Genomic DNA, 27,566 nt, shown 5'->3' on the forward strand with positions numbered 1-27,566 from the left:
TTCCTGACTGCGTCACAAACCAACCAGGGCATCTGAATGACGCAGCCGGGAGGCCCAGCCCCTTGCCAACTGTGGCCCATGTCTTTTTTATCAATGCCCCCCAGTGCAGGGAACGTGGCAAGCACTAGAACACTGATTTCAACTGAAGCCAGTCCAGCCACTTCTCATCGTAGCCATTCTTTAGACAGCCTCTCGGGAGGGTTCCTATGCAGCTGGGGGTGCCCCTGACCCGGCCCCAAGCTCTTTCCAGATGTCTCCTTTCCAGATGTCTTCATTCCCTTCATTCCAAGGGAATGAAGCCACTGCCTAGAGTTTTTTTCTGTCTCTTCGGAGCTCCCTTTGCATCTCCACTAGTTATTATTTGGAGGCTGCATTTCAATGTTCCTTCTTTACAGTTCATTTTCTCCTCTTAATTGGTCTTGCAGTGTGGCAGGGAGACCAACGCGAGAGCATCATGACATGAATGCGGAAGGAAGGTTAGTGGCAGCAAGGCCCTCTCGGAGTAGGCTGCTCTGATAGATGCCTCTGCTGTTCACTACAGGCCAGCCGGGAAAGAAACTCAGGGTCTCCCCTGGCTTCCAGCCTGTCTGCCGAGAATGCTCAGTCTGTAAAACAGAATTAAGCTAGCATTAGTTCCTGCTGTAGCTGGGTCAAGCCCGTCTCCTCTCTGAGACTCAGTTTTTCCTTACTTGAAAGTTGAGATGATCAGACCGAGGTTCCTGCCAGTTTCTACATTACTATGCATCTTTTGCACCGATTTCAAGTCAATTTTGACGTCTCCGCTAAAGGAAGCTTATCGGACAGCGCCTCCTGGTGGCCAAACATGACACTGCGCCATCAAGAGGTGGCCCTGGTCGGATGGTGCCCAAGAAAATAAACACTGGGAGGAAAAGGCATCCCAGTGTCTACAGCCAAGCAGCTACGTGCCCCTAACTTTTTCAAGCAAGGAGCCTAGGATTGAAAGCAACAATACAGCCCTGACGCTCAGTTCCTCCACCCTCCGTGATCACGATGGCACAAGGTCTTTACAAGTGGAGCTTGAAAAATCTGTCAGCCCCAGCCACTGAGAGCATCCTGGTATCCGATTACAAAGCTTGTCCGCCTCATTTCTCCTCCACAAAGTACCAGATAGAGAAGGAAAAAAACAAAGGCGCTAAAGAAAGAAAATGATCAGATGATGAAGCTAAACTGAGCTCTGTTCCCAAGGACAGGGCTGATGTGGGGGGTAGGGAAGTACCGTCTCCCACCCTCCCAACTCAAAGCAACAGGTTCTCTGTGTGGCGAAAGGAGGACCATTTAGGGTTTCCTGTTTGAAGAGTGAAGTCAGTGGGGGAAATTTAGAGTGTAGAGCAACCCCACATTTCTGAAACCCATCGGGATGGTGGTCACACTCACCCAAAGAAAGCCACAGACTCCTATATAGGAGTGACCTTCAGAGAGTACTATCCAGACAGCATCTGTGTACAGCACTGCAAAGACAAGATGTGGTCCCCACTCCCCAAAGAATTCAGTCTGATGAACAGACCCCAAAAATCAGCACAATGGACCAAGCATAAGGTTTTGGGTTTGTTTTTTGAGACGGAGTCTCGCACTGTCACCTGGGCTGGAGTGCAATGGCGCGATCTCAGCTCACTGCAACCTCTGCCTCCCAGATTCACAAAATTCTCCTGCCTCAGCCTCCCGAGTAGCTGGGATTACAGGTGCACACCACCACACCTGGCTAATTTTTTGTATTTTTAGTAGAGACAGGGTTTCACTGTGTTAGCCAGACTGGTCTCGAACTCCTGACCTTATGATCCACCCGCCTCAGCCTCCCAAAGTGCTGGGATTACAGGCATGAGCCACCATGCCCAGCTAGGACCATGCATAATGAAAGTTTTGGGTGAAACTGTTGTGGGTTTGAGCACAAGCTCTACCAGGTACTAGCTGTGTGACCCTAAGCGTCTTACTCTCTCTGGGCATGCACCTCCTTCCTGCCTTCCCCTGAGCACTTACTATGGGAAGTTCTTGATCAATTACAGCCCCCATACATGTTGTACCACTTGTGCAAATATTCATTCACCCCCACTACAGAGTTCTCCACAGTCAATGCCTCCCCAGCCTCTTCATGTATTTATTGCCCTCCTCCAAAAGGAAGTTCTTTACATCAGACCAAAATCTCCCCTGATTTAGACATGTATGTATTTGTTTTAATTGACACTCACTATTTCTAGCTTGTCTTTTACAAAAAGGGTTAGCAAACATTTTCTCTAAAAAGCTTGACAGTAAATATTTCCGGCTTTGTGGGTCATACGGTCTCTGTCACACTACACAATTCTGATGTTGCAGAGTGAAAACAGCCATAGACAAGGTGGAAACAAATAGGTACAGCAGTGTTCCAATAAAACTTTATTTACAAAAGCAGGTGGAGGGCTGACTTTGGCCTGTGGGCTATACTTGGTCAACCCCTGTTTTAGAAAGAAAATCTCTCATTATCTGATCGTTATCCCTCCCACACAATCTCATCCCTGATACACAGACAGAAAGTGCTTTGGCTTCACTTCTCTCCCCTAGGGCAAATCTATAAATGCTTCAACCTTCCCCTCCAAGGGCATAATTTCTGTGATTAGATTATGACAGTTCATTTGTTCGTTAATTCATTCAATGATACTTTTGCAACTGTGCTAAGTAGTTTGTAGGAAACGAACAAAGTGCTGCGTTTAGAGTGTACGGTCTGGAATCAGCCCGAGCTCAAGTGCTGGTACCCTGCAATTTACCAGCCATGTGACCATGGTTGGGTACCGTGGTTCACCCCTCTGTGCCTTCATTCTCTTATCTGAAAACTGGGGAATACAAAAGTCCCTATCTCACGGGGATATCTGACGATTAAGTGAAATAACCCTCAAAATCAGCTCAGAACACTGCCTGACACTCAGTATGTTTTTAATATTTTATCGTTATTATTTTGGTTATTAAAAGATGGCTCTTGCTATCTAGGAATTTCCAATCTAATATGGGAGATTTAGATATCAAAGCAACTACAAGATAACTGCCCGATGACTATGGCAGAAGATCGACGCAGGTGCAATCAAGGAAATCCCCCCCGCAGTGGTCAGGAGTTGCCTAAGCCATGGGAAGGTTTACTTTAGGAAGATGCAGCCCAGAAAGTTTTTCCTTTTGAACAGATGCAAAGGGGCGGTGAATCAGTGAGAAAACCATTGAAACCTGGGACCAGCAGCAGAGAAGAAAGTATCACAGTACAGATGAAAGTAAGCAAAGGGGGTTCCAGGAGGATTCTTTTCCTTCAAACTTTCTCATTTAAGTTACACAACTACTTATTTGTTGCCCAGAAAGGGAAAATGCAGAAGGACAAAAGAAAAAAAAAAATCATCACCCTTAACCAAAGAACAGCTATGCTAAATATCCAAGTGGATTTCCTTCCAGACTTTTTTTCCCATTTCATTTTACTTTATTTTATTTTATTTTTTTGAGATGGAGTCTCCCTCTGTCACTCAGGCCGGAGTGCAATGGCACAATCTTGGCTGTCTGCAGCCTCCGCCTCCCGGGTTCAAGCCATTCTCCTGCCTCGACGCTCTGAGTAGCTGGAACTATAGGCGTGCACCACCACGCCTGGCTAATTTTTGTATTTTTAGTAGAGATGGAGTTTCACCATGTTGGCCAGGCTGTTCTTGAACTCCTGACCCCAGGTGATCCACCCACCTTGGCCTCCCAAAGTGCAGGGATTACAGGTGTGAGCCTCCACACCTGGCCTATTTATTTATTTATTGAGATGGAATCTTGCTCTGTTGCCCAGGCTGGAGTGCAGTGGCATGATCTCGGCTTACTGCAGCCTCTGCCTCCTGGGTTCAAACAATTATCCTGCCTCAGCCTCTCGAGTAACTGGGACTATTGACATGCACCACCATGCCCAGCTAATTTTTATATTTTTAGTGGAGACAGGGTTTCACCATTTTGGCCAGGTTGGACTCGAACTCCTGACCTCTAGTGATCCATCTGCCTCAGTGTCCCAAAGTGCTGGGATTACAGGCGTGAACCACCGCGCCTGTCCCCATGCAACCATTTAAAAAATACTAAGCTGGAGCCATATGTAGAAAGCTGAAACTGGATCCCTTCCTTACGTCTTATACAAAAATTAATTCAAGATGGATTAAAGACTTAAATGTTAGACCTAAAACCATTAAAATCCTACAAGAAAACCTAGGCAATACCATTCAGGACATAGGCGTGGGCAAGGACTTCATGTCTAAAACACCAAAAGCAATGGCAACAAAAGCCAAAATTGACAAATGGGATCTAATTAAACTAAAGAGCTTCTGCACAGCAAAAGAAACTACCATCAGAGTGAACAGGCAACCTACACAATGGGAGAAAATTTTTGCAACCTACTCATCTGACAAAGGGCTAATATCCAGAATCTACAAAGAACTCAAACAAATTGACAAGAAAAAAACAAACAACCCCATCAAAAAGTGGGCGAAGGACATGAACAGACACTTCTCAAAAGAAGACATTTATGCAGCCTAAAAACACATGAAAAAATGCTCATCATCACTGGCCATCAGAGAAATGCAAATCAAAACCACAGTGAGATACCATCTCACACCAGTTAGAATGGCCGTCATTCAAAAGTCAGGAAACAACAGGTGCTGGAGAGGATGTGGAGAAATAGGAACACTTTTACACTGTTGGTGGGACTGTAAACTAGTTCAACCATTGTGGAAGTCAGTGTGGCGATTCCTCAGGGATCTAGAACTAGAAATACCATTTGACCCAGCCATCCCATTACTGGGTATATACCCAAAGGACTATAAATCATGCTGTTATAAAGACACATGCACACGTATGTTTATTGCAGCACTATTCACAATAGCAAACTGTTGGAACCAACCCAGATGTCCAACAACGATAGACTGGATTAAGAAAATGTGGCACATATACACCATGGAATACTATGCAGCCATAAAAAATGATGAGTTCGTGTCCTTTGTAGGGACATGGATGAAACTGGAAAACATCATTCTCAGTAAACTATCGCAAGGACAAAAAACCAAACACCGCATGTTCTCACTCATAGGTGGGAATTGAACAATGAGAACTCATGGACACAGGAAGGGGAACATCACACTCGGGGGACTGTTGTGGGGTGGGGGGTGGGGGGAGGGGGGAGAGACAGCATTAGGAGATATACCTAATGCTAAATGACGAGTTAATGGGTGCAGCAAAACAACATGGCACATGGATACATATGTGACAAACCTGCACATTGTGCACATGTACCCTAAAACCTAAAGTATAATAATAAAAAATAAAAAAACAAAACAAAACAAAAAAAATACTAAGCCAGGTGCAGTGGCTTACGCCTATAATCCCAACACTTTGGGAGGCCAAGGTGGGCGAATCATGAGGTCAGGAGTTCGAGACCAGCCTGGCCAACATGGTGAAACCCCGTCTCTACTAAAAATACAAAAAATTAGCTGGGCATAGTGGTGGGTGCCTGTAATCCCAGCTACTTGGGAGGCTGAGGCAGGAGAATTGCTTGAACCTGGGAGGCAGAGGTTGCAGTGAGCCGAGATTGCACCACTGCAATCTAGCCAGGGCGACAGAGTGATTCTGTCTCAAAAAAAAAAAAAAAATTACTAAGTAACATACCAATGTGGATGCAAATTATGGACAATACAGTGCTTTCTTTTTCTCTCCCAAACAATTGCTTGGGTACTTCTCATACGAGAGTATAAGTTGGTAATCAGGGAAATAATTAGAGAAAGCAAAAGGCCACCTGAGTGAAAATCATGACTATAATGAACTGGAACCATCTCCCCTCGGCATATTTTAGAGGAAGGCAAGAATAATTTTGCTCCAAATAATAACAAATATTTTCATCCTCCTTGCCCTTCCTGCCCTCCCCCTGCATGTTCCCTGCAAGTTTCAAACATATTCACGCACCCACGGAAGCCCCCCATCCTCGCTCAGGACCGTGGCCAGGAAGGACAGAGATACTGATGGACAGTCAAATCTGCTGGGAATGTTCCCATCTGTGAAACTGGGCACACAGCCTAATCTGCCCACCACTCATATGGTTGTGAGGCTAAAACAAGATCACCTGCATGCAGGTGCTTCCTAAAACTGAAGGTGCTCTGCAAATGTACAGTATTATCTGATATTTACATGCAGCCATTAAATAATTTCTTTTTATCTCAGTTCCAGTGTAAGCTGGTACAAAAGCCCCAAAGGGTTGCTCCCTCAAGCTGAGCAAATGGAAACACAGGGACCACCCAGAGTTAAGGAGAAAGCCATTCATTCCCACCACTTTTTTACATGGGAAGCCTGCGCTTAATAGGAGTCAGACAGAAATGAGTTCAAACCCTGCCTCTGACACTTAGTTGCTGTGTGATTCCCCCCACCCCCCCGGCCCCAGGCAAGGGCTCTACCTTTCTGAGCCTCAGTTTTCTTATCAGAAAATAGGAGTAATAATCCTATGGACCTCATGAGGTTGTTGAAGAATTAAATGAGCAGGTGCTGCGTGACTTGGCCCAGTAAGAACTCAATCAATATTTGTCACTGCTGTTATCATCAACCACTAGCATTCCCTCAGTCACTCCGTGACTACTTCTTGCATTCCAACTCTGAGCCAGATGCTGAGAGAATTCCAACACAGGGGTTCTCAGAGCGTGTTCCCCAAACCAGCAGCACCAGCGATCGCCTGGGAACTTGTTAATGCAGATTTCTGGGCGCTGCCCCAGACTGGCTGAAGCAGGAACTCTGGTGGTGGAACCTTCTGGGGGATTCTGATATATGTTGAGGTTTTGAGCACCACTGTTCTTGTGGAAAGGGGCGTGAAAACAAACAAATAAAATCATTTTAGATGTGCTAGAAACTATGATAGGACAGAGTGGCCAGGATGGAAGTGGGACTCTGAGAAGCTGGTAGTTGGGCTGAGTCCAAAATGACAAGGAATCAGCCAGAGGAAGATTGAGGCAGGGTATTCCAGGCAGAAAGAAGGGCCGTGCAAAGGCCCTGGGGCAGGCGTTGTGAAGAAGAGAGGGTAGCTGGGTACAATGAGCCAGTGAAAACATCAGCAGATAGGGACCAGATCGGGAGCCCAGGGACAGGACTGGGGGTCTCATTCTAAGATGTAACAGTCTGTTTGGATCTGACTCAGTTCATGTAGTTTCATGGAACCCACAAACCTCAAAGAGTTCAGTCCCTGCCAAGCACAAGTTCAATGTCAATTCTGCACCCAATTCTTCTGCTCAGCACCTCGTGGGTGCCAGGAATAAAAAGAGAAAGTGACTACAGCGCTGATCAGAGATGACAGCCAGAGAGTCAGGTTCTCTTTGTTCTCATTGGGGGGTTTCACAAAAGCCAGGTGCTGGCCACATGAAGCAGCAGGTGGGCAAGACAGAGGGGCCCGGGGTGGCCTGCAAGAAAGAGAAAGTGGGCTGCAGGGGGACAGGACAGGTGAATGAAGCCTTGGACCAGGTCGCTCAACAGGGGTTCTGCTGCAAGACAAAGGCTGGAGAGGAAAGCATCCTGCCCTCCCTCCACCCCTGCCTTAGTGGGGACCAGTCAGTGGCTCTGTAGGAAGACTGCCGCGGCTCAGATTCAGCTTGGGAAGGAGGGAGGAGGAAGGAGGGAGGGAAGCTGACTTTAAAAACAATAAAAATAATCATAGTCCAGTACACATTCAGTGCCAAATTTGCCAGACAAGTGTTTATGTGAACACAGTGTTTATATGACTTCATTTCTTTCCTTGCAACAACTCCGTGAGGATGATACAACTAGCATCCCCATTTTACAGATGAGGAAAGCAAGATAGTTAGACAGAGAGGGAACACTGAGGGATGAAGGAGGGAGAGAGGAAGGGAAATTGACTTATGGATTTAGTTTAGCCTAGAACAAGTTAAGTGAAATCCAACCAAGACCCTTCCCTTCTTTAATCCCCTCCAGTGGTTTCCCATTCTACTAAGAAGCTGCCAGCAATGGCTACAAGGGGCCTCAGGAACTGGGCCCCAACCATATCTCTGACCTCATCTCCTATCTTCTGCATCCTCTCCCAGCCATGGATTAGCCCACTGACAACTCAGTTACGCTGGCACCCATGCTTCCATGGCACCCACGTTTCCAGCATCCCCTTCTCTGTGTGGTTCCAGATTAGAGCTGGCCAAAAGTGAAGTTGTACAAGACTTGGGTGGCAAAAGAGAAGCAGCCATCATACCCTGAAGAGTAACATGGGTTGAAGGCAATGGGGAACAGAGGCTGGGGTGCTGGTCCTGTTTAGCCTCCATCTTCCCCACCTCACAGCCAACTCTTCTTCCTGACAGTAGTCCCTCGATGACCAACAGGCAACCTCAAGTTCACCACCAGATGCTTCATGACAAACTCACAGAGGCAATAGCCACAAAGGGCCAATTACTTTCCCTGGGCATCTATCCAAGCCCGTCTGCATGGTCCCTTCCAACAGCTGGACGTATTGGCTGCCAGATGTCCCTGAAACTGCAGGCTGCCTTACCTATGTCAGGGTAGGTTCGAGACCTTTCTCTGAATCTTAAGCTTCCCTTTTTGAGCTTGTACTTCCCCAGCTCTTCCTATGGTCGTATAAGTCTAACATCTAATAAATTCCATTTTTTCCATTATATTCACAGTAATTTGGCTTCCCTGATTGACCCATCATTGAGACCATCACCAGCAGAAGGGATACTATTCCAGAACTAGCAGCCCCCATTTCCTCCTCCTTGGGATGTGTGTTGTGAGAAGCCCATGTCACATAAAAGGCAACATGTGGGCACCCCAGCAGATAACCCCCAACTGAACACCCACTCAACAACTAGCACCAACTGCCATCCATGAGCATGCACCATCTTGGATGTTCCAGCCTAGTCAAGCCCCAGATGACTGCAGCTCCAGCCAACAACACACAGAACAGAAGAACCACCTAGCTGAGCCCGGCCAATCCCTGAGCCCAGGGAATTATGATAATGAAACTATACCCTAAAGAGTTAATGAAACCAATGACAGAAATTACTGAGTTTGCAAGATAACCGATAAGAAAAAAAACAACTTGCTGAGATGCTGAAACTCCCTCCCTCCTATTTTTTTTTTTAACTCACAAGTTTTTTAAAAACATTTGGCAGTGGGCTAAAATCAATTGGAACCAGGATGACCAACTGGAGTTTGTGTACAAGTTTGCTGACATCACAGCCCAAATTTCCACCACATATTTCATACTAACTCCTCCCAAATTTGCATATGCAACCTATGAAGTAACATAAAGAAATAACTACACACACCCAAAGACTTTCCAGACTTCCCCTTTCCCTCCACCAACCACCTGCTGATCCCAGTATCTACCCGCTAAGCCTTTCCTAATAAAAATACTGCCTTGAAGCCAGCCCAGGGTGACAGATTTGAGCTTGACTCCTGTCTCCTTGGGAGTCAACTTTCAATATGAAGCTTTTCTTTTCTCAAAAACCTGGCCAGGCACAGTGGCTCACTCCTGTAATCCCAGCACTTTGGGAGGCCGAGGCAGGCAGATCACGAGGTCAGGAGATCGAGACAATCCTGGTGAACACGGTGAAACCCCATCTCTACTAAAAATAGAAAAAATTAGCCGGGCGTGGTGGTGGGTGCCTGTAGTCCCAGCTACTTGGGAGGCTGAGACAGGAGAATGGCGTGAACCCGGGAGGTGGAGCTTGCAGTGAGCCAAGATCGCACCACTGCACTCCAGCCTGGGCGACACAGCGAGACTCCGTCTCAAAAACAAAAAACCAGCGTCATAGTATTGGCTTCTAGTGCATCAGACAGCGAGCCCCTTTTGCTCAATAACAATGAGAGATAACAAGGCAGTTGTGTTGCACCACTAGGTTTTGAAGTGCAGGTCTGAGACCGGATCCACGCAGCCATGGGTCCCCAGAACCACTAGCCATGTAAGCCTGCCTTCTGCTTCTTAAAAGTGCTTCTGAGACATGCATTTGAGACCTGTTTGCTCTCAAAATGCTCTTCCCCCAGATCTCCTCCTGTCTGCTTCTTTCTTGTCATTCAAGTCTCAGCTTAAATGTCGTCTCCCCAGAGAGGCTCGCTGTCAGTTTCAGTGTGAACTTGGTTAAGCGATAGACCCCAGTTATTCAATCAAACAACAATCTAGGCAACAGGTGAAGGTTTTCTGTTGCTGTGATTAAAGTCTATAATCAGGTGACTCTAAGTAAAAATTATCCTCTATAATCCGGGTGAGCTGATTCAACCCATTGAAATGGAAATGCCTTAAGAGCAGAACTGAGACTTTTTTTTTTTTTTTTTTTTTTTCCTGGGACAGGGTCTCTCACTATCACTCAGGCCAAAGTCCAGCAGCGCAATCTCGGCTCACTACAGCCTTGACCTCCCAGGCTCAGGTGATTCTCCCACCTCAGCCTCCTCAGTAGCTGGGATTACAGGCACATACCATACCTAGCTAATTTTTTGTATTTATTTATTTTTTTTTTTTCAGTAGAGATGGGGTTTTGCTGTGTTACCCAGGCTGGTGTCGAACTCCTGCACTTGAGCAGTCCACCCTCCTTGGCCTCTCAGAGTGCTAGGATTACAGGCGTGAGCCAACGCACCCACCCAGAACTGAGAAAAAAAGAAATTCCACCCATAGGCAGAACTTCATTTCAGGGGCCTTCCCTTCCTAACAGCCTGCCCTTCTTCCTAACAGCCTGCCCTTCCTAACAAACAGCCTGCCCTTCTTCCTAACGGCCTGCCCTTCCTAACAAACAGCCTGCCCTTCTTCCTAACAGTCTGCCCTTCTTCCTAACAGCCTGCCCTTCCTAACAGCCTGCCCTTCTTCCTAACAGCCTGCCCTTCCTAACAGCCTGCCCTTCTTCCTAACAGCCTGCCCTTCTTCCTAACAGCCTGCCCTTCTTCCTAACAGCCTGCCCTTCTTCCTAACAGCCTGCCCTTCTTCCTAACAGCCTGCCCTTCTTCCTAACAGCCTGCCCTTCTTCCTAACAGCCTGCCCTTCTTCCTAACAGCCTGCCCTTCTTCCTAACAGCCTGCCCTTCTTCCTAACAGCCTGCCCTTCTTCCTAACAGCCTGCCCTTCCTAACAGCCTGGCCTTCTTCCTAACAGCCTGCCCTTCCTAACAAACAGCCTGCCCTTCTTCCTAACAGCCTGCCCTTCTTCCTAAACAGCCTGCCCTTCTTCCTAAACAGCCTGCCCTTCTTCCTAAACAGCCTTCCCTTCTTCCTAACGGCCTGCCCTTCCTAACAGCCTGCACTACAGATTTCAGACCTTCCCAGCCAGCCCCCACCATTGTATAGGCCAGTTCCTTGCAATAAATCTCTTAATATAATATATCTTATTGGTTCTACTTCTCTGGCTGAACCCTGACTGACCTGCTCTGATCAGCCCATGAAAGCCAGCCACAAAGCCACCATTGTTTCACTTCAGTTTTAATTCTTGCATAAAACCTATTACCATTTGATTTTTTTTTTTTTTTTTTTTGAGACAGAATCTCACTCTGTCACCCAGGCTGGAGTACAGTGGCATGATCTTGGCTCATGGCAGCCTTGACCTCCCAGGCTCAGGCAATCCTCCTGCCTCAACCCCTCAAGTAGCTGGGACTATAGGTGTGTGCCACCACACCCAGTTAGATAGATTTTTTGTCTATTTTTTTGTAGAGATGAGGTCTTGCTATGTTGCCCAGGCTGGTCTTGGACTCCGGGAGTCAAGCAATCCTCTTGCCTCAAGCCCCACAAAGTGCTAGGATCACAGGCATAAACCACTGTGCCCAACTTGTTATTTTTCTTATTCATTGTTTCTTCCAACATATTCTAGAGCAGCACTGTCCACTAGAATATTCTGTGATGATGGGGATGTTCTAGAACTGTGCTGTTACAATAGGGCAGCCGCTAGCCACCTGTGGCGATGAACAACTTGAAACATGGCTCCTGAGAATGAAGAAGGGAATTTTAACTTTTATTTAATGAATATAAGGTTACCTGGTCACATGAGTCTGGTGACCGCTGTACTGAATAGTGCAGGTCTGGGACACAGACTGACGAGAGCCCACAGCCAGCCGGCCTTCCCCACCACTGTATCCCCAACCCCTCCTAGCAACTGACACAGGAGAAGTTCCATCTGTGTTTGCAGAATGAATGAATGGAGCCATTTGCGCCTAAGCGCGTTCGCATCAGGTTTCTGCCGCTTGTAAGCGAGAGTCCTAATTTGATGCTATCTACATGTAAGGGATTCCTGAGCGCCTACAAAACAGGAGGGCTGGAGCAGTTACGGGGAAAGGAAAGACATCAGCGTCAACACTAGAACATATGAGACCGTGTGGGCTTCGGGGGGAGCAGCTCTTCCTCTGCCAGCCCAGCCTTTCCCAAGTTAGAAGCAAGTAGAACAATAGGGCAATCAAGACCCACTCTTACTCTTTGTTCCAGTCAAAGGAAGACCGTACGGTGGCAGGCGGCATTCTGGGGGGCTTCATTCAAAGCCCAAACTGGGAAGAAGCCAGAGGGCATCTGAGGCTGTCCTATTTCGGGGGCCACTTTGCATCCTGTTTTTCTTCTGACTGCCAGTTCTCCCCCTTGATACTCAAGAGAAGAAGCCAGAGGAGGGCCCGGGCAGGCAAGCTCCCGGGAGGTTGCAGGGGTGCAGGGGCACCTGCCTGCCTGCAGCACCCTGGCATCCACTGTCTCCCATTCGTGGCTCCGTGAGCCCCCGAAGGATTCCCAGCATCTGTCACCTGCTCTAAGCCACCCATTGACTCTGCAGCCAGAGTGTTATTTGAAAACCGGATAAGAGATCCAGGCACCTTCTGTTCAGCCTACCCTGCTTACTCTGCAGTGTAAGCTCCTTGCCGTGGCCCACCGTGGGGGCTGCCACTGCCCACCTGTCTGGCTCCAGCTCCCACCGCTCTCCCCAGCATCCCCACTGGGCACCCGTGCTGTTCTCTCTGCACCTGGGATGCTCCCCTCCCTCCGGTCCCAAGGCACTTCTGAGTGTTCCCATCACTCCCAGTCATTAAGACTTCCCCACCCCTTCAGGTCTCAGTTCAATCCTGAAGTCCTGAGAAAGTCCCTGAGCCCTGGAACCCAACACTGTGTGTGCCAGATGCAGAGAAAGTGCTTGATAAACACGAGTGGGAGGGGGAAAAGGAGGGAAGGTAGAAAAGAAGGAAGGGGAGGAGGAAGGAAAGCAAGATCTCCCATTATCCTTAAATAAGCATATTCATTTTAAAAAAGGAAAACAATATCCACATCAGAGATCTTCCATTATCTTGACCAGAGATTTTTCCTCGGGAAAGGAAAGATACAGATGACCATAAATTACGAGGCTGAAAACCATCAAAATGCCAAAAAGAAGAGGAGACAGAGAAAAAAGAACAGCAGAGAAGAGGAAGAAGGCCACAGCAACAGCACTCTGATAGCTGGGCCACATCTCCGCCAGGCTGTCTTCTGATAAGACAGCTGTGGCCTGGGAGAGGAAGGTCTAGGAAGGGACCCTGCTGTCCTCAAACGCTGAAGTTCCCAGTCTTGGAATGGAGCGGGAGGTGGAGACAAATGGTGAGAACGTGCTTTTCCTGCAGCCAAATCAGTTTCACCCTAGGACCTCAGCTCTGTGGTAACCACGGGGGAAATCTAGGGCTGTGTCCAGAGGTTTTGCCTTTATTTTGTGGCCTTTATTTTGTGGTTTGAGGTTTTGCCTTTATTTTTGTGGCCAGGGAATGGTAGGTTACCTCTGGAGAACAATCAAGCCAGGCAGAAGGAGAGTGGTCTCAAAAGAAGCAGCAGTGCTGAGGGAGATCATGGCTCAGAGGGAAGGGAAACAAAGAATGAGAGAGCTGAATTAGAAAGGCTAAAACCCCTTGGAAGGGCCCCTTGGAGGAAAAAAGAGAGGAGGATGAGGAGAAGTGGAGAAAAGTGAGCTGGGGGAAGAAAAAGGCTGGAGGAGCCTGGTGATGGTGATGATGATGGGTAATAATGATGGTGGTAACAATGGTGATGGTGGTAGTGGTGGTGGCGGTGAAGGTGATGATAATGGTGTTGGTGCTAATAATAGTGATGGTGGTAACGATAGTGATGGTGGTGATGGTGCTAATAGTGACAGTGGTGGTGGTGATAACGATGGTGATGGTGGTGGTGATGGTGGTGATGGTGGTGATGGTGATGATGGTGATGATGGTGGTGATGGTGATGATGGTGGTGATGGTGGTGGTGGTGATAACGATGGTGATGGTGGTGGTGATGGTGATGATGGTGGTGATGGTGGTGGTGGTGATGATGGTGGTGATGGTGATGATGGTGGTGATGGTGATGATGGTGGTGATGGTGGTGGTGGTGATAACGATGGTGATGGTGGTGGTGATGGTGATGATGGTGGTGATGGTGATGATGGTGGTGATGGTGATGATGGTGGTGGTGGTGGTGATGGTGGTGATGGTGGTGGTGATGGTGATGATGGTGGTGATGGTGCTAACAATAGTGATGGTGGTGGTAGTGGTGATAACGATGGTGACGGTGGTGGTGACGGTGATGGTGGTGGTGATGGTGATGATGGTGGTGATGGTGATGATGGTGGTGATGGTGGTGGTGGTGATAACGATGGTGATGGTGGTGGTGATGGTGATGATGGTGGTGATGGTGATGATGGTGGTGGTGGTGGTGATGATGGTGGTGATGGTGATGGTGGTGGTGATGATGGTGGTGATGGTGATGGTGGTGGTGATGGTGATGTTGGTGGTGATGGTGATGGTGGTGGTGATGGTGATGATGGTGGTGATGGTGATGGTGGTGATAACGATGGTGATGGTGGTGGTGATGGTGATGGTGGTGGTGATGGTGATGATGGTGGTGATGGTGGTGGTAGTGGTGATAACGATGGTGACGGTGGTGGTGACGGTGATGGTGGTGGTGATGGTGATGATGGTGGTGATGGTGGTGGTGGTGATAACAATGGTGATGGTGGTGGTGATGGTGATGATGGTGGTGATGGTGGTGGTGGTGATAACGATGGTGATGGTGGTGGTGATGGTGATGATGGTGGTGATGGTGCTAACAATAGTGGCGGTGGTGGTGGTGATTTGCCTATATCATCTCATGTAATGCTCCCAACAACCAGTGTGGCCCAAATGATCATCATCCCCATCCTGCTGCTTAGGAAACTAAGCACAGAATCATAATATGTCCTTATCCACAATCACACAGCTAATAGGTGGCTGAGCCAGAACTTAAACCCAAGTTTGTTGGACTCCAGATTCCACAGTCTTAGAAAATGATTGAGGACTAAGAAGGAGAAAGGAGAAAGAGAATGGAGCCTGCCCTAGCCGCCTTATTTAATATGATGACCAGTCCCTCCATTCCAGAGGGCACTACCAACCCCGCTTAGCCTGCTGCATGTCTTCTTTAATCCACAGCACTTATTCTCACACACTGCATAAGGTACGTGATCATTAGGACAATAATTCATTGTCTGTGCCCCAGTCCCCCACACTGGAAAGTAAACTTTATGGGGACACACACCTCAGCACGCATTTCTAGAGATCAGAAGAGCACCTGGCATAGAATAACCATGCAACCAATTTCGCTGAATGAGTGAATAATGGTTTTTTGGTTTCAGGCCATAGCTGCCATGATAAGGAAAGGTTAAGCTATCCTGGCTCTCGGATCCTGTGATCTTGCTAAATGAATGAATGAGTATTCTTTGGTTTCAGGCTAAGGGTGATATAACAAGCTATGAGAAGAGAAAAATGAGTTAAGATTTCCTATCTTCGGGGCTCCTTGGGCACTGGAAAATAAAGATATCCCTAAAACCCAAGAAGAAAACTAAGATTAGCATTAACATCTCTAAAATAAAGCTACCTCCATCCTCTGAGAAAGAGAGAGAGAGAGACAGACACAGACACAGACACAGACACAGAGAAGGATGGAGAGAGAGAGATGACGTTCTTGGCCAGGCACGAAGCAGCCTTGCTGCCATATCCTTGGTCTCCATATGAGTTCCTCAATACAACTTGTCTTCTGTCATTTAACAAACATGCATCCAGCCCTCACTTTGGGCCAGAATTTTAAAAACCTGATTTCATCACTGTGGGAAACACCAGCTCTGGGTTGAGCTGGGGCCATTAAGATGAATACAGTATCACCCTCAAGAAGTAAGAGTATGATGGGAAAGATACTAGTTTATTCCTCCGCCTGGGATAACATTTTTAGTTAGAGTAAAGGGAAGCCATCCAACTCCCAAGATGGTTAGAAGCTTCAAGGAAACAATTATTATTTTTGAGGGAAGAAGGAAATTCTAAACATGAAGGATGCTTTGAGGATGGCTCACTGGTTCCCCCTGGTGGACATTAATAGCAAGCACATCACACAGCTTTTCAGAGGTAGGGAGGGGCTCAGCGGTATAGAAGTATCTGGTGTTCGGGTAGCCAAGGGCAAGCGGTCAGCTCAGTTTGCAGAGCCCAGGAAAGGCCTCATAGAGAACCAGGCTTTGCACTGGGCCTGGGGATTCACCAGAAGGACAAAAGGAAAGACAATTCTAGGCAGAGGGATGTGAGTACCAAGATGTGAAATCCAAGCCTCATCTAGAAAACTCTAAGTAATTCATGAATTTAGCAGATATTTAGGGCTTGAAGGGAAAATGTGAATGGTCAGACTTCACGTAGGAGCCAAACGCTGGGATGTTTTGCAATCCGTGAGGAAGACTGTGTTCTTTAAGCCACTAGTAAGTTTTCATGGATTGCTTGAGCTCAGGAGTTCAGGACCAGCTGGAACAACATGACAAAACTCTGTCTCTACAAAAAATACAAAAAAGTTTGCCAGGCATGGTGGCACACGCCTGTAGTCCTAGCTACCCAGGAGGCTGAGTGGGGAGATCCCCTGACCCCAGGAGGTAGAGGCTGCAGTGAACCAAGACTGTGCCACTATACTCCAGCCTGGGCAACAAAGCAAGGCCCCATCTCAAAAAAAAAAAAAAATACATGTGTATTGAACTGCTGCTATGTGCTAGATATTGATCTTCATCCTGGGAATCAAATAGTGAGCAGAAACAAGTAGGATCCCTGCCCTTTTGTAGCTTACAGTCTAGTGGAAAAGAGAGGCATTCATTTAAAAACAAATCACTCCCCAAAAAAGGTAAGCATTAAAATGTTTTTAAGTGGCAGCATCACCTGCAGGAACAGCATAGGTGAAGCACAGTGTTAAGGGTCAGAACTGGGTATACAGTTCTTTACTAAGAAGTCTGAGTTGAGCTGACTTCAGTGCTAAGTGCTGTAAGAATGGGTAAAAATGGAGCACTTGGTCATTGCTTTCAAGGTCCCAGTGGCCCTAAGGCTGGCATCTGAGGCAGGACATAGAAGACTGAGTCTTAGCAGCCTGGGAAGAGTCCAGAGGGAGGCCTCTGTGGAGGTAGGAGATCAGTGTAGGCTCAAACCATAGTGAGGTGTGTAATGAAAGTGCTGCTTGACCAAGCATGGGGACGCATGCCTGTGATCCCAGCACTTTAGGAGGCCGAGGCAGGAGGACTGCTTGAACCCAGGATTTCAAGACCAAACTGGGCAATCACAAGGCGAAACCTAGTCTCCACGAAAATTAGACAGGTGTGGTGCCATGCACCACACCTATGGTCCCAGCTAGTGGGGAGGCTGAGGTGGGACAGTTGCTTGAGCCCAGAAGGTCGAGGCTGCAGTGAGCTGTGATCACATCACACCACTGTACTCCAACCTGGGTGACAAAGCAAGACCCTGTCTCAAAAAACAAAAAGTAGTGGCAGGCCAGGCACGGTGGCTCATATCTGTAATCCCAGCACTTTGGGAGGTCGAGTCGGATGGATCACCTGAGGTCAGGAGTTTAAAACCAGCCTAGCCAACATAGCAAAACCCCACCTCTACTAAAAATACAAAAATTAGCTTAGCATGGTGACGCAGGCCTGTAGTCCCAGCTACTCAGGAGGCTGAGGCAAGCGAATCACTTGAATCCAGGAAGCAGAGGTTTCAGTGAGCCGAGATCATGCCACTGCACTGCAGCCTGGGCGACAGAGAGATTCCATCTCAAAAAAAAAAAAAAAAAGAAAGAAAGTAAGTGGACATTACTAGCATCTGCTAAATGATATAGAATAGAACAGGAATGAATTTACAACGTCTTCTTTCATCATGCATAGGAAGGAGGAGTATTGTTTCATGAAACATGCTATAATTGTGTATGTGTATGTGTAGCTATGTGTGTGCGTGTATGTGTACCTATGCGTGTCGGGGGGGTCACAATATAAATTGTACTTGTACTGTCCATCTGGATCAAAAAAATTTTGAAAAAGATCAGAGGACAGGGCCAGGTGTGATGGCTCACACTTATAATCCTAGCACTCTGGGAGGCCAAGGCAGGCGGATTGCCTGAGCTCAGGGGTTCAAGACCAGCCTGAGCAACACAGTGAAACCTCGTCTCTACTAAAATACAAAAAAAAACTAGCTGGGCATGGTGGCATGCACCTGTAGTCTCAGCTACTTGGGAGGCTATGGCAGGAGAATTGCTTGGACCCAGGAGGCAGAGGTTACAATGAGCTGAGGTCGTACCACTGCACTCCAGCCTGGGCGACAGAGTAAGACTCCATCTCAAAAAAAAAAAAAAAAAAAAAAAAAAATCAGAGTACAAGATCTTTCATGGTCTTGCATAGCCCAGAATGTCACAAAAAAATGACTATTCTTCCCCATAAGGCTGACATAAATGCCTGGAAAAACTGGAATCTCATTCTACTTTTAAGGATGCTGCCAAACTCAGTAGTGCCTCTCGGATGAGACAACGTGAATTCTGAAAAGCAATTAAAAACCTAACCTCAAACGCTCACTGTCAGGCATTGTGCAGGCATAAATTGGTACAAATTTTCTGGAAAGCAATATGACAATGTTCACCATAATTTTTTAAATATGGGGTTTTTTTGTTGTTGTTTTTTATTTTTGAGACAGAGTCTTGCTGTCACCCAGGCTGCAGTGCAGTGGCACAATCTCAGCTCACGGCAACTTCCACTTCCCAGGTTCAAGAGATTCTCCTGCCTCAGCCTCCCAAGTAGCTGGGATTACAGGCATGTGCCACCAAGCCCAGCTAAATTTTTTTATTTTTAGTAGAGATGGGGTTTCACTATCTTGGTCAGGCTGGTCTCAAACACTCCTGACCTCAGGTGATCCACCGGCCTCGGCCTCCTAAAGTGCTGGGATTACAGGTGTAAGCCACCGCATCTGGCCAAAATATGCAAATGTTTTGCTGCAAGACCCCTCTCCTATGAATTCACTGTAAAGGAATAGCCACGGGGGTCCCCAAAGATAACACTCAGGGGTATTCACGGCAGTGTTGCTTATGATAGGAAAAATATGGATATTTCCAAAAATAGGAGATTGGTTGAATATATTGTTAGTATTCAGGTATTAAAAATAAGAAGTGAATGCATTTATTGACAAAGGAAGATGTTTATGATATAACACTGTAATTTGGTGCAATTTTTTTTTAAGACAGGACCTCTCTCTGTGGCCCAGGCTGGAATTCAGTGGTACCATCTCAGCTCACTGCAGACTTGACCTCCAGGACTCAAGCAATCCTCCCACTTCAGCCTCCCAAGTAGCTAGGACTACAGGTGCATGCCACCACACCCAGCTAATTTTTTTTTTTTTTTTTTTTTGGTAGAGGTAGAGTCTCGTTATGCTGGGATTACAGGTGTGAGCCACCATGCCTGGCCTGCAATTTTTTTTTAAAGAGAGAAAACTGCTATCTGCTTCTCATTGTGGGTAAAGAGAGAAAGTCACCTTTGGAGCAGATTTTGTATGTACTGAGTGACTGAGAGGCCCCTCCCTGCCAGCCACACTCATGTTCGGTGAGTCAACACCATTGTGCTAGAGGTAAAAAGTAACATGACCTTTACAGCTCATCAGCCAGGAGTGATTTTGCCTCCCTGGGAACATTTTGAAATATCTGGGGATATTTCTATGTGTCATGACTCAGAGTTGGGAGATGTTACTCGTATCTCATGGGCAGAGGTCAAGGATGCTTCTAACCAAACATCCTTCAATGCATAAGAAAGCCCCCAGTGCATGGTCTGACCCCCACTTTATTTTTAAGACAGGATCTTGCTCTGTCACCCAGGCTGGAGTGCAGCAGTGTAATCATGGCTCACTGAAGCCTCAATCAATGTCCTGGGCTCAAGCGATCCACCAGCCTCAGCCTCCCGACTAGCTGGGACTTTGGTAGAGATAGGGTTTCACCATGTTGCCCAGGCTGGTCTGGAATTCCTGAGCTCAAGAGATCCTCCTGCCTTTGCCTCCCAAAATGCTGGGATTACAGGTGTGAGCCAGTGTGCCTGGCTGCATGGTCCCTTTTGATGCTGACTATACCTGAATCAGGATCTGCCAGCAAGAAAAAATACAAAAGGGCATGTATGGAGGACTGGGCCAATGACCTGTTTCAAGTATGTTCTGTTTTGTTCACCGCTGCCTCCTCAGCCCTGCTGGCACCCCATAGCCACTCAGATTAGAAGACTTCTCCAGGTCTAGAACAATATTCAACAAATGCTTGTTGAATAGAGCAGGTTGAATCAAGCAAGGGCATCTGTGAGCCTCCACCTGACTCTGCCAGACTGATGCTCAACAGTGACGCCTTGTGGTGGGAACTGAAACAACCGTGCTAATGGCCACTAACACTTCTCTGTGGCTGGCGTGTACAGAGTGGATCCCTTGGGACAGAAAGGCACCAGAATTTGCAGAAGAATCATGAGGCTAGAGAGAAGCAGAAAGCCTCAGGAAGATGATATCTGATGTTCTGCTAATAAAGACAAACAGGTATCTGAGCAACAAATGGAAAAGATCCAGGAGGGATGACAATATATCTGGCCCCCAAACTGATAGAACAAGTCACAGAGGTTATTTTATTAGGTGAAAAAAAAATGTTTAAGCAATATGTGTGGATAATTCTAATTCTATTTTTTAAGTATACATATATCCATTTGTCAGGAAAAATTATACCAAAATGACAACAGCAGTTACCTAGAGGGTGGGGCTTAGGGTGAATTTTTTTAATCTATTTTCTGGTTTATGTTAAAATTAATGCAAATTACTTCGTTAAAAAAAAATTAGAAGCTAGACATTGACCCAAAATGCAAAGCCACCTCAGTATGTCTAAAGCAAAAAGACCTTAGTCTCCTATTCACACTCAACATTTTCATATCTGGACCCTAATTATCCACAACCAGATACCGTAAACGTCAGCAGGTCTTCCTGGGGCAAGAGTTCAAATCCAAGAGCTACCCTTGCTGGCATCTTCTGGCCTCCAAATCCCAGGTCCACGCTGCCTCTTCCTGCGTTTCGGATTTGCCCCCCAGGGTTGACTCCGTCTCATCCTGGCCTGCAGTGGCGGGCACGGGATGCCGAGGGGCCATGGCAGCTGTGCTGGGGACAAGTCTCCACATCCCCGACCCCAGGGCCTGCTCACCTGACATGTGGACATTCCTGAGGCAGGAGAGGGAGGCGTTGAGGCGGGCACACTCCTCCCGGTTGGCTCCGTATTTCTCCACGGTCTCGCACACCTGTTCATCCGTCATCTCCAAGAGGTCCTCCAGGCTCAGCTGGCCGGGGGAGATTTCCTAGAGGAGGGGAGAGAGGATTGTCAACCGTCCGGCAGGAACAGCATCTCTGCCTCCACGCTGCCCTCTAGTGGTACCCAGGGGAGAACACTCCGCAGTGTAAACGCTTTGCATGACAGTGGGGTCTCCGAATCTCAGGTTTGCCACTCATTATCTAGATAACCTCTGACCAGTCGCTCAACCTCTCTGGGCCTCACTTTACTCATCTGTAAAGTGGGAATCCTAAGTGTCCATACTTGGCAAGGTAGCGCAGGCGCTTAGTGCTATTATAATTACTACCCTGTCTGGCGTCAACACTGTGCCTGTGTCTCGAATGTTTATAAGGCAGGGCCCCATTTTTTCATGTTTGCATGGCTCTCAGTGCCTCCCACTCTGCAGGGACTCATCTAAAATCCCAGCACAAAATCAGAGCAAGCACAGGACAAGGCAGGTGTGCTGGTGGCTGGGCCCCACTCTCTCTCTGCTTCCTGTCTTCTCTGGCTGCAGGGTCTAGGGCTCACACTGGTCTTCAGAAACGCTAACGGGAAAGGGGCTGAAAGTCTGTGCTCCGTGCTGGAAACGAAACTAGGTTTGTTTTTGAGCCCCACGGGGCATGGCTTTGCATCCTAAGGCAAAGTGGAAACGGTGGAGTATAGCGTGGAGTGGGAGAAAGGGACCTAGAAAAGGTAGGATTCCCAACTTAATGTGTTGGGCAGGTGAACTTTCACCACCACCCCATGTTCCCAAAACAGTGTCTCCCTAGACACCATCATATGGACACACCTCAAAATTTGTCAAGCCTCTATATTTATGCATCTGTATCTGTATGTATATATGAGTCTTCTTTTATAGTACTTACTACTCAACATTTTAACATATATTGTTATTACTTAAGGGTTTTTTGGCTTTTTTTTTGTTTTGTGTTTGTTTTGTTTGTTTGTTTGTTTTGAGACAGTCTCGCTCTTGTTTCCCAGGCTGGAGTGCAATGGCGCGATCTCAGCTCACTTCAACCTCTGCCTCCTGGGTTCAAGCGATTCTCCTGCCTCAGCCTCCTAAGTAGCTAGGATTACAGCCACCCACCACCACGCCTGGCTAATTTTTTAGTAGAGACGGGGGTTTTTAGTAGAGACGGGGTTTTTTTAGTAGAGACGGGGTTTCACCATGTTGGCCAGGCTGGTCTCAAACTCCTGACCTCAGGTGATCTGCCCACCTCAGTCTCCGAAAGTAAATAAGGGTGAAATAGCCTACGGATGGTGATTCTAGGGCAGTATTGCAGAATACATCTACCCTCTTGTGGTCATGTTTGTGTATTACATGTTTGTGTATTACAACAAGATACAGCTCCCACATTAAACTGATAGCCAGAAAGAAGAAAACTGTCTCAGTACAAAAAATTATCTTCAAAAATATGAGCTATGGGGCAAAAGTCGAAGCCCAATCAGTGCCTTTTCAACTCACCCGGGCAGGCAAGGGGCAGAGAGAGAAGAAGAGTGGAGTCACTTGGAGGCTTTCTCAAATAGGGACACATTGCTGGTGAGCCCCTTTAAGAAAGGTGATGACCAAGGATCCGTTTATTTCTGGTTGTTGTTTTTCTTAAATAGAGACAGGGTCTCCCTCTGTCACCCAGGCTAGGTGCGGTGGCGCCATCATATCTCACTGCAGCCTCAAACTCCTGGGTTCAAGCGACCCTCCCACCTCAGTCTCCTGAGTAGCTGGGACTACACGCATACACCAACATGCCTGGCTAATTTTTAAATTTTTCTGTAGAGACAGGATCTCACTATGTTGCCCAGGCTGGTCTCGAATTCCTGGTCTCAAGTGATCCTCCCACCTCGGTTTCCAAAAGTGTTGAGATTACGGACATGAGCCACTGCACCCGGTCCAGGATCCGAAGGTACAGAATGATTCACGTTCGAAGGGGGTGATTCATAACATAAAAGGATTCTCCTCTTTGCTTCAGGATTCACTTGTGCATTTTAATCTTATGATTTATATATGTATATATTTCAATTTACTCTGAAGTTTAAGGTCAGAAAAAATCATAAAAGTAACATTTTTATAACATCAAAAATGGAGAAACCCTTAAAAACCTAGGCCAAAAGGGCAGAAATGGATGGAACACTGTTTTAAGGTTTTTGATAGATTTCCTGTTAGTATCACAAAGACTACTGAAAGTAGGCACTTTTATCATCACCACTTACAGACTGGGACAGTAAAATTCAGAGAGGTTAGACCACTTGCCTAAAGTCACACAGCAAGTAACTGGTGGAGCCAGGATTCAAACCCAGCTGTTTTACTTTGGAGTGTTCTCCGTACTTCAGTCACTTCACAGAAAGGGGACCTCTGGTGCACACATACCTGAACTTCAGACAAAGAGCAGAAACTCCACGTCTTCTCTCACCCACTCCCTGGGTCCCTGGACTCAAGATGCTCACTGACTAAGGCAAGAGCCAAAACTCAGGTACCGGCAGGCCAGGTAAATGTAAATGAGCAAATCGCTGCCAGACAGGAGCTCAGTTCAGCATGGTCAACATTTCTGATTTTGTAAGTGAAGCCAGAGATCCGGGTTTTTTAGGCAGACTCTTTTGGTTTTTAAGTATTGGCTCAAAATAAATGTCCTGACATCATATTAACCAAACAACAACATGTCTGCATATCAGAACCAGCTTGAGGGCCACCAGTTTTCAACCCCTGGTCAAGAATCGTTTCTGCCTTATTTGCCCCCACAAGTGGCACTTGATAAATGAATGATCCTGAAGCCTCCCAAAAAAATGCCCTGAGCCCTGCAAATACAACACTGTCTATCCTTGTACAGGACCATTCATTCGAAGGATATTCGCAAGAAACTCATCTGGGCTCTCTGGCCATGCTGGGAATGAAATAAGGAAATACGGAATTGTGCATGGTCTGCTGTGCATATGCAAGATGGGGTGGGGTGGGGGCCTGGAGGAATGGAGCGGGGTGATGCTGCATCTAACTTGGGATTCTTAGATCTGGTGGGGCTGGGTGAGATTCTTGTCCCTGCGGACAAGGTCTAAAAAAGACAGGAAGCCTCTTCAAGTAGGAAGCAGGGAACACCTTGAGAGAGGACTCTTGGTTTCACTGGCAGGGAGGCAAGCTCCTCTTCTGCCCAGCTCAGGGGGACCCAGGCAACAGGAAAACAAGGCTAATGCACAGTGCTTCCGACCTAAAGCTTTGCTGTCCATCTGAGCTGGACATCCTGCTAGCCCCATCCACTTACGAGCTAGACTAGTCACTTAGCTCTGAGCCTCAGTTTCCCACTCTGTACAAGGGGGATAACAGTCACCCTACTCAAAAGGTCATTGTGAGGAGGCTGAACAGTCTCAGCACTTGAGATCCTAAGTGCAAAACCCTTAGCACAATGCCTGGCATGAAACATGCAGTGATGTCTGCTGGGTTTATTAGGTTTGGCTTGGCCCTGTCACTGCAAATGAGTCGGTCTCTGGGATCCCAGGGTGTAAGAAAATCTCAATATTCTCAAGATGTTAAGAATGTGGTCTAATCTGTGAAAGCAGACATAAGATGTCAGATGCTCACAACACTAATAGGCTGGCATCTGCTGAATGCTGTTTGGTGCCAGAATATGAGCTGAACTTTTTTTTTTTTGAGACAGTCTTTCTCTGCACCCAGGCTGGAGTGCAGTGGTGCGATCCCAATTCACTGCAACATCTGCCTCACAGGTTCAAGCTATTCTCCTACCTCAGCCTCCCGAATAGCTGGGACTGCAGGCATGCACCACCATGCCTGGCTAATTTTTGTACTTTTAGCAGAGACAGGGTTTCGCCATGTTGGCCAGGCTGGCCTCAAACTCCTGACCTCAAGTGATCTGCCCAAAGTGCTGGGATTACAGGCATGAGCCACCGCGCCTGGCCTTTTTTTTTTTTCAGACAGGGTCTCACTCTGTCACCCAGGCTGGAGTGCAGAGGCATGATCATAGCTCACTGTAACCTCAACCTCCTGGGCTCAGGTAATCCTCCTGCCTCAGCCTCCTAAGTAGCTAGGACCACAGGCATGCACCACCACACCCAGCTAATTTTTGTATTTTTTGTAGAGATGGGGTTTTGCCATGTTGCCCAGGCTGGTCCCAAACTCCTGTGCTCAAGTGATCCATCTACCTTGGCCTCCCAAAGTGCTGAGATTACAGGCACGAGCCACTGCGCCCAGCTGAGTTGAACATTTTATAAAAATCATCTCATTCTACGATGTCGGCTATTTAAGAAGAGATGACAATCATTATGCACATTTCACAGATGATAATATTAATGCTCTAAGAAAGTATTGTTCAATATGGCAGCCACGGGCCCCATTAATTAATGTTAAACACAATTTTAAATCTTAATCACATGTCCTAATCACAAGTGGCTACCACATCCGGCAGCACAGATAGAAAATATTTCCATCGTAGCAGAAAGTTCCACTGGACAGCGCTGGACTAAGAGGTGAAGTGATTTGGCCACGGTGACTCTGAATATGTGGCAGAGCTGAAGGGTTCTAACTGACTCTGGAAGCACACTCTCAATGACCCCATTCAGACAGCATCAGTGATCCTGAATGTTTCCGTCCAGCCCATATTTATTGAGAGCCTGCTATGTGCCAGGGACTGTGCTGGGCACAGCCAGAAACCTGCAGCTCAAGAGCAACACAGGGGGTAGCTGCTGGCCAGTAAGGGGTAGGGGACACAGGGGCCCCCCAGGTCACCTCCAGGACTTCCTTGCGCACATCGACGATTCGGAACCAGTGCCGTAGCTGGGGGAAGCCGTCCAGCTCTGCGTTGCGCTCCTGCAAGGCCACCTTCTTTTTGCAGGACAGCTGCCGGCTGAAGTACTTCACCAGCTTGCTCTGTGGAGACACAGACGAGGACAGAGGACACATCTCAGAGGCAGCGACACGAGGAAGAGAGGCGAGAACCCCCTACGAACCCCCACCCTAAACCCAGCCAACTCTGTATTTTAAAGACTGGTTCTGCTACAGTGAGATCCAGTTTGGCACCCATCTTTCCACCTCGTTGGTGAAGATGGTCAAACAGGCGGCTCCAGCATCTCGCTTGGGGTTGGGGAGGTGGTGCACATTAGTACCAGTTCAGTGGAGGGCCTTTTGATCTCACAATTGCACACATCTTTTTCTGTTTTTGTTTTCTTGTGTTTTGAGATGGAGTTTCACTCTTTCACCCAGGCTGGAGTGCAATGGCGTGATCTCTGCTCAGTGCAACCTCCACCTCCCAAGTTCAAGCAGTTCTCCGGCCTCAGCCTCCCAAGTAGCTGGGATTACAGGTGCGCGCCACCACGCCTGGCTAATTTTTGTATTTTTAGTAGAGACGGGGTTTTACCACGTTGGCCAGGCTGGTCTCAAACTCATGACCTCAGGTGATCTGCCCGCCTCGGCCTCCCAAAGTCTGGGGTTACAGGCGTGAGCCGCCGCGCCCAGCCTGCACACATCCTTTGATCCAACAATTCCACTTGCGGGAACTCCTCCAACAGACACGATCCTGTGCAGAATGACTGTACAAGAGGCTACTTCCCTACAGTTCTGTTTGCAATAGCAAAGGACTGCAAACATTCTGAGAGTCCATCAGTAGAAGACTCGTTACATAAAGGACGCTACAGCCAACAAAGAAACTTATGCAGCTCTAAAATCAAACCACGAAGCAAGCTCTGTACTGCCAGAGAACAGTCTCCAGAGTACACTGATAAATAAAAATAAATACTCTCCCATTCATAAGGAAATGTTTCCCTGTATATATCTTTGTAAATATAGAAACTCTGTCCACAAGGACTCCCAATTCTTTTTTTTGTTTTTTTTTTTTTTGGGATGGAGGCTCACTCTGTCCCCCAGGCTGGAGTGCAGTGGCGCGATCTCGGCTCCCTGCAAGCTCTGCCTCCCAGGTTCACACCATTCTCCTGCCTCAGCCTCCCAAGTAGCTGGGACTGCAGGCGCCCGCCACCACGCCTGGCTGATTTTTTGTGTTTCTAGTAGAG

General features: G+C 47.4%; 1 protein-coding gene across 2 annotated transcripts in view; it reads right to left on the reverse strand.

The window, feature by feature from the left end:
- Positions 1-27,566, reverse strand: part of KSR2 (kinase suppressor of ras 2) — a 526,538-nt gene that overhangs the window by 393,296 nt on the left and 105,676 nt on the right. For both annotated transcript variants that reach the window (XM_055235579.2, XM_055235580.2), the window contains exons 2-3: positions 26,290-26,430; positions 21,441-21,591 (exon numbers count right to left, since the gene is read on the reverse strand). In XM_055235579.2, the coding sequence (XP_055091554.1) occupies positions 21,441-21,591; positions 26,290-26,430 (292 nt within the window). The remainder of the gene's footprint in view (positions 1-21,440; positions 21,592-26,289; positions 26,431-27,566) is intronic.

This window comes from Symphalangus syndactylus, chromosome 13 (assembly GCF_028878055.3).
Source record: "Symphalangus syndactylus isolate Jambi chromosome 13, NHGRI_mSymSyn1-v2.1_pri, whole genome shotgun sequence".
NCBI classification, from domain to species: domain Eukaryota; kingdom Metazoa; phylum Chordata; class Mammalia; order Primates; family Hylobatidae; genus Symphalangus; species Symphalangus syndactylus.